The sequence below is a fragment of the Lactuca serriola genome, chromosome 3 (genome assembly GCF_051521515.1).
Source record: "Lactuca serriola cultivar US96UC23 chromosome 3, Lser_US96UC23_V15, whole genome shotgun sequence".
Lineage (NCBI taxonomy): Eukaryota > Viridiplantae > Streptophyta > Magnoliopsida > Asterales > Asteraceae > Lactuca > Lactuca serriola.
The window spans coordinates 94,702,211-94,710,055 of NC_136410.1; the positions used below are offsets into that span (position 1 = coordinate 94,702,211).

Genomic DNA, 7,845 nt, shown 5'->3' on the forward strand with positions numbered 1-7,845 from the left:
ATTTGGACCCAAAGAGGTCCAGAGACCTTAACCCTTGGAGCTTTGTGAGTTATTTTGGGAGCCATGAGCTTGGTATGTCATTTTTGGGGCTAAATCACCAAGTTAGACCATTTAGATGTTATATGAGTGTCAAGGTCTGAACTTTACGTGATTATCATGCTTGGGAAGGCCATATCTATGAATATAAGGAACAGATCTGACCTCAGGAGGCCTATGGAGTTTGTGCACGGCACGAACTCGCCGAGTCCGAAGAGAAGACTCGGCGAGTAGGATGAGGGTTTCCCGTAAATCACTCAGTGAGTAGACTTACCGAGTTGGGGAAATAACTCGGTGAGTCAGAGAGAGTTAGGGGACTAGAGTTCAAGGCGAAACTCGCCAAGTTGTTCTTGAGACTCGGCGAGTTAAGTCGGGGTGGCCCCGCGATTCATGTCAGGTGTAACTCGTCGAGTAAGGGGAAGGACTCGACGTGCCGAGAGAGGGACTAAGAGAGTCAGTGGACACGTGTAGACTCGCCGAGTCGCCCAACTACACTCGACGAGTCGGGTCAGAGTTTTACCGTTGACTTTTGTTGACTTTTAGGGTTTGGTCAACAGTGAGGCCTTTAAGCCAAGAGAGGGGTAAAATGGTCTTTTACTCTTCTGAGGGTGTTAAGAAAGGTTTGAGTATAGTTATATTTATGAGACTATTTAGTTTGTGTGATTAGGCGGAGGCTAGATCATATTTCTACCGAGCCAGAGGCTTACCGAGACACCTGAGGTGAGTCTTCTCACTCTGCGTTACCTAGAGTGGTATTATGTGTTGACCAGAGGGTCTTATGTGTTACGTATGAGTTTATGTGCTATGTGATATATGTATGTCGTATGATGTTATAGACCGGACCGGAGGGTCCAACGAGCTATGACCGGTCTAGAGGGTCCAACGAGCTACGGGACTGGAGGGTCTCGCTGAGACACATCGACCGGAGGGTCGTATTATAGCCTCGAGTGGCGTATGTGTTGTATGCGGTATTTTGGGGAACTCACTAAGCATTTATGCTTACAGTTGTTGTGTTATGTGTTTCAGGTACTAGCGAGAACCGTGAGAGGCACCGGCGTGATTCATACACACTAGAGAGAGAGAGAGAGAGCTTGATTTATGATCTTGGGATATGTTATGTTCCAAAAACTAATATTGAAAATATTTGAGAATGTTCTTATATGAACTTGGTTGATGAAAAATGAAAATTTTGTTTTGAAATTTACGTTGTTACAATTTCTTTCCTATTTTCTATTCAACTTATGTTTTGGAGTTTTCTTTACTGGTTTTAAGTGTTTAATTTAATGTTTTTTGAACCCTTGTTGGAAAATCTACTTCTGCCGAATCTGTTGCCAGAATTGTTGCTGAAAAACTGGATTTCTTACCGGAAAATCGCTAAATTACACTAGCAAAGGTTCCTTTTCATGACTTTTGAAATTATATATTTGATTTGTATGTTTTTGTATGTTATTTGTATGGTTATTATTTGGAATTTGGAATGAATTGTTGCCAGAATTGTGTTTGTGTGTTATTTGTATGTTTTTGTGTGTTATTTGTATGGTTATTATTTGGAATGAGGTTGCTATAATAGAAAAATAAGCATGATGCTATAATGAATATGTGTAGGAAAATGTTTATATGTATTTGTATGTATAGTGTGTGTATTTATGTATGTAATGTGTGAAAAACAAAGTGTGTATATTACAAAGAGTAATTTTCAAATAATATTTAATATTTATTGGGTATTTTAGTTTTAAAATTATTCATAATCATTAATTGTTTTGTAAAACTATTACATTAAATTTTCTATTATTAATTTAGATATTAAATATAGTTATAAGAAATATAGTTATTCATAATCATAAATTGTTTTGTAACTAACTTTTATTCATATTGTATTTCTATATTATACATCTTTTAATTTTACAGGCTACAAATGAGGTTCACATGGCCGATATTCTTTGTTATGATGGCCGATATTATGGGCCTTGGTAACGGAGGTAATGGAGTTGGGGATCCACCATCTCCAGGAGGCTTTGGTCGCGGGCAACATGAACAGGATGATAAGTTTTATTATGATATATTTATTAGCTATTTTAATTAATTTATTTTAAGTTATCATGGCTAATATTTTTAATTGTATTTTGCAGTCGAGCTTCCAAAGAAAAGAAGGGGCTTGTCAAAGAATATAGAGCTAGGAAAGTGGATACGGGCAAACAAGGGAAAGACTGTGGATTTGAATTTTGACAGGGAGATCACATATTCCCCTGTCGGGAAGTCTGCCAATTGGTTCACACATGAAATTGGGAGGTATTTGTGGAACAACGTCCCTTTAAAAGTATCTGGTTGGGACAATATTTCCCCCGCGTTAAGGAATGCGACAGTTGTGCATCTAAAAGTAACTTGAATAATATTTTAAGTTTCATTGTGATTGTTATTTAATTAACTAACTTTTTTGTATTTGTATAATAAGTTTGATTTGGATAAGGTCAACTTGGATCTGGAGCGTGCACAATTATTGCGGAGCATTGATTCGAGTCTTTGTAGATGAAAATGCTGCAAACAATACTGAAGGACCCGACATCTTCTGCAACATTAGAAAAGTGGTTTCGTTCATTGCCACCACCAAATAATGAAGAAAAATGATGAGAGTGATGACGAGGGAGTAGGAATTTTAGGATTTTATGAAATGTTTGTTTAGAAGAATACTTTAATTAGGTTGTATAGACTAATATTTTTTTATTGTGGATTAATATTTTATCATTGTTATATTGTCTTTGGTTGTGTATGGGTTAAATATAATGGATTTTATAAACTTGTAGATTTATATTAATTTCGAAAAATTGTAACAAAAAAAATGAGTCTTTTGCAGCAACGCTTTTAATAGCCACATATAAGCATTAGCAGCGACACGTTTTTAGTTGCAACATATAAGTATTAGCAGCGACGCGTTTTTAGCAGTGATAGGTAAGTATTATCTGCGACAAGAAGGGCATTAACGACGAAGCATTAACGGTGACGTGTCGCCGGCAGCGACGTATTTGCGGCGACGCGTCACCGCTAATACTTATAGTGGCGACAAATCTACTCTTTTACGGCGACGGCTTTCGCCGCTAATACCCGTATTTCTTGTAGTGACAATTTTTCTATGAATAAGAAAAAGGTTCATCATCTTTTCAAATTTGAAACATATTAACTAGAAATTAATTGGTTATTTTTTTTGTTTGATAATGTTTTTAACTCTTAATCAATTATGTAATTTTTTTTTTCAAATCAAATAACTAATGTATTTTATAGGAGTTTATAACGAATAGTGTGATAAAATATACATAAGCTAGGCAATCGATCGAAAACATACATACAATTTGATCATCAATAAATATGTAGCTTTAAACATAGGTTTTGTTGTTGAATAAACTATTATATGGGAGGTATGTGTCGGTGTGTTTTGCGAAGAAAATGAAAGGTGAAAAGGAAAGTTGTTTAACCGTTAATCAAGAACGCCGCCAAATTTTGGAAGGTGGGACCCACCGTCAACAAAAACCGTTTCTCGTTAAAGTGTGGATGGAATCCTGTGGAACATAAGACATGGAAGGAAGTGAGTCTGTAAAATGCATGGCTCGGATTACAAGAAAAGACATCATCCAAGAATAGCATAACTCCCATACACACATGAGACAAACATTCCCCCTTGCCAACATGTAAAAATATTGATTCTTTTGTTCTAAAATAGTTAACTTATCGATCATTAATGATAAAAGAAATGGTAAAATCATACGCTTAACAGGTAGGAAATTTGTTATCATGTAAGAAGATAATTGTAAAAATACTAACAGTACTTAGTATCTGATATAGTAAGATCTTGAAAATAAATTTAGAAACTGTGAACATGATCATAGTTTCTCTCGTTTATGAAACCATAATTTTGTTTTCTGGTTTCTCGTATTTTAATGCTTTCTTTACTTAATTATATCTTAAGAACATTTAATAAACAAGCTGATAATTTCCCTAAAAAATTATATGAGAGAGAGAGAGAGAGAGAGAGAGAGAGAGAGAGAGAGAGAGAGAGAGAGAGAGAGAGAGAGAGAGAGAGAGAGAGAGAGAGAGAGAGAGAGAGAGAGAGAGAGAGAGAGAGAGATTGTAAAAAGAAAAAGAGAGAAAGAGGCGCTTGAGAAGAAAGACCAAGAAAAGAAAAAAAGCATCTAGTATGATGGTGATGGCAAAAACCCTATTTTTTTAAAGATAAAGGAGACCCCCTCCCCCACCCAAACCCTAGTTACTTTTTCTAGAATCTCTTTTTGTTTCTTATCAAAACCCCCCATTAGAGCCCCCTCTTCCTTCCCTCGTTTCTTTCAGTTCCCTGCAGCTCTCTCCCTTTGTATCTTCTTCCCCTCAGGTCTCTCTCTCTCTCTCTCTCTCTCTCTCTCTCTCTCTCTCTCTCTCTCTCTCTCTCTCTCTCTCTCTCTCCACAATATCATCTTCTATATTTCTGTTTATATGCATATCTCTAGTGATATAAAGGCTAAACGCGTATCAACTTCTTATGCAGTCATCTTGCTCCTAAAGACTCCGATTTTTTCTGGGTATAACCAAGTTCGCCTGCCATTTAAGGTCGATCTTGTTCATAATTGGAATCACTTGATCAATATAAAAAATACAACAATACACATCAATGGCACCTGTTTCATTGCCTCCTGGTTTCCGTTTTCATCCCACTGATGAGGAACTTGTTGCATACTATCTCAAACGGAAAATCAATGGCCATGAAATCGAGCTTGAAGTTATCCCTGAAGTTGATCTATACAAATGCGAACCATGGGATTTACCAGGTAATTAGTTTCTCCTCTTTACCATATCATAAATTACTAAATTACGTATTTATCGGGTCCTATCGTATATTTAAAGAATTTCATGATATGGATATCTATAGTAAGTTTATATATCAAGGAATTTCTTTTGCTTTATAATTTATCCAAGTATCACAACATAAAAAAATATATATATAAATATAAAAATCATTGGTTTCAAATCTATTCGTTCATAAGAAGATTAAAAGCATGTATTTTAAAGGTGGTCCAAACCTCTTTTTAGGTTACTGTTAGAACTCATAATTTTGGCAATCACCTCATAAAAGATTCAAGTCAAAAAGCAAAGAGAAAAGATCTTGACTACATTTTTTTTTCTTCTTTCAATGATGAAGATGATCACCATCTTTTTCTTTCTTTATTCTTTCATCTCTTCTGATTGATTCATTAATCATGCATATTTATGATGATTAATTAATTTATCTGTTACGCTTAAACAAATTTTAGCAACAACAATCTAACTAAATTATATCCGTTGTATATTTTAATCATTGAGATTTGAAACTTTGTTAGGTAAATCTTTGTTGCCAAGCAAAGACTTAGAATGGTATTTCTTCAGTCCAAGAGATCGTAAATACCCAAATGGATCAAGAACAAATCGAGCCACCAAAGGTGGGTATTGGAAGGCAACAGGGAAGGACAGAAAAGTAAATTCACAGTCGCGAGCCATGGGAATGAAGAAAACCCTAGTTTATTACAGAGGGAGAGCACCTCATGGTTCTCGTACAGATTGGGTTATGCATGAATATCGTCTTGATGAAAGAGAATGCGAAACTGCATCTGGCTTGCAGGTTTGACTCGTTTCTTGTTCAGAGACTCCATTAACGTAATACCTTTAAATCGCTACATAACATGACATTCGATCTTTTTTTTTTATGATTAAAAGTTGCAGGATGCTTATTCACTTTGTCGCGTGTTCAAGAAGAGCTTGATCCCTCCAAAAACAACTGTACCCGGTGACCATTATGCAACCGCAGCTAGCGATCTCTCATCATGTATCGACCTTTATTCTGAGGGAGGAAGAGGAGGTGAAGACATGGAGACTTGTAATTATCAAACACCACCGTTGGCTTCATCTTCATCAACCAATATTCTCCATGCATCACACAATCAAAATCATATAAATGACGTCAAATGGACTCAATACTTATCGGAAGATGCATTTACCTTCACAAATCCATCTTTCTCTAACTCATCATGTCTCAATCTTCCTTATCCAGCGTCGAAGGTACGTACAAACTCTAAAATTTATTGTCATTATATAATTATACACATTTTTAATCCACTTCCCATGCATGCGTATAACTGAAGGATGAAAATTATGTTTTCGAATTTTTTTCAGGTTGATATAGCTATGGAATGTGCAAGGTTGCAGCATAGGTTATCTCTACCTCCATTGCAGGTTCAAGATTTCCAACATGAGGATGTGACTAACTATATCGACTTGAAGAACATACCACAAAATGGACAAACGGCCGGATCTCAGCTTGACTTCTTGCAGGAAATCCTTTCGGTGGCACAAGTTTCTCAGGATTTGATCAACCAGGATACATGGGGTGGAAGTTATGCTGGAAACGATAATGATTTTTCGTTTTTACCTAACAATAGCAATCAAATTCAAGGCATGGGGTCGTTTAGATCCATGGGAGATGATCAAATTACAAGGTCTATTGAGATTGGTGATGTTGAAGAACAATTGAAAACAGATCGAATGGTAGAGAATTTGAGATGGGTGGGAATGTCGAACAAGGAACTTGAGACGGTATGTACGCTACATAATGACTTCTTGTTGTTGTCGTATTATAAAGATAGTTAATTCTTGTTGATATCGACAGGCCTTTCTGGATGATTACAAGAGTATTCCGGTGGAAAGTATATCAAGTTTTCAAAGGGATGAATACGAGGTTCAAGGTACAACTGACTTATAAGTCTTAGTTACTCTCCAAAGAAACTCTACACGTTCGTCAATTTTGTTGTTAAAACGAGACTCAATCCAGTTTCAGGAGAAAACACTCGTCACAGCAACATAGACGATCACTTTTCACTCGGATTCCTAAGCCAAGATCAGAACAACCTAAGCGACAACTTCCTAGATGCCACTGGTGATTTGGAAGATATCTCGACCACTCCAACCTTTGAAATGTATCAAAAGACCGAAGTCAGTCATGGATTATTGGTCTCAACACGACAAGTCTCAAACACATTCTTTCACAAGATTGTGCCATCGCAAACAGTTAAGGTCCAACTCAACCCGGGGATGATTACACATGAAACACAGCATAGGAAGACGCTCGCGTTGGAGAAGTTTAAAACTTTGGTGGGTTCGAACCCATTGAAGGTGAGCACCAAGGAGATAACGAGTCCAGTGGTTAACCTGGTTTCTCTTTTGCTAATATGTTGCATCTATCTTGGAGATGAATCCTTAGAGGATGACGATGGCGATGGCAAGAACATGGAGATGAAGGACAAATGGAGCATTTCAAGCGTGGTTTTGGAGAAGGTGATATGGCCATGTGTGACCTTGGCTTTAGCATTTTCTACCATTTGGATGCATCATAATTACATGCCAATTTTTTCTTAACTTTGTTTGATTTGAAAGTATTCTCTATAGAAAAACATCGTGTAACTAGGAAATATGTTTCCAAAATTTAAAGCTATATAATTATATTACTTGTAATTTACCTACTGATTTCACATTTAATCATTTAAAGAAAATGTTTGTTGTTTTGTATTACTCCTGTGTGTGGGGGTGGGGGTGGGGGTGGAGGAGGAGGATGTGTTGGGGGAGGAGGAGGAGGAGGAGGTTGATTGTTTTTCTTAAAAAAAATTACTTGGCACCGTGCATAACACATGCAACACTTGGCATTTCACATAAGTTTATTTTTTTAAAGACTTCTGATTTAAAAGTTGTTATGCGGCGCAACACCGAACCCTTCTCTTCAAACATCTTCTCACCTTAGTTTAA

The 7,845-nt window shown here is 36.6% G+C and overlaps 1 protein-coding gene across 1 annotated transcript; it reads left to right on the top strand.

Moving 5' to 3' along the window:
• Positions 1 to 4,313: 4,313 nt before the first annotated feature.
• LOC145092885 (NAC domain-containing protein 54-like) lies at positions 4,314 to 7,614 on the top strand. The gene is made up of 7 exons (XM_079030876.1): positions 4,314 to 4,411; positions 4,565 to 4,844; positions 5,394 to 5,671; positions 5,767 to 6,108; positions 6,223 to 6,642; positions 6,716 to 6,791; positions 6,878 to 7,614. Exons 2-7 carry the CDS (start codon positions 4,688 to 4,690, stop codon positions 7,459 to 7,461), a joined length of 1,857 nt encoding a protein of 618 aa, XP_078887002.1. The 5' UTR covers positions 4,314 to 4,411; positions 4,565 to 4,687; the 3' UTR covers positions 7,462 to 7,614.
• The last annotated feature ends 231 nt before the right edge of the window (positions 7,615 to 7,845 follow it).

Excerpts from the sequence above, each read along its gene's own strand:
- LOC145092885 (XM_079030876.1), top strand. The coding sequence starts at position 4,688 with ATGGCACCTGTTTCATTGCCTCCTGGTTTCCGTTTTCATCCCACTGAT. Across the intron at positions 4,845-5,393 it reads CGAACCATGGGATTTACCAG|GTAAATCTTTGTTGCCAAGC; the intron begins GTAATTAGTTTC and ends AAACTTTGTTAG. Across the intron at positions 6,109-6,222 it reads TTCCTTATCCAGCGTCGAAG|GTTGATATAGCTATGGAATG; the intron begins GTACGTACAAAC and ends AATTTTTTTCAG.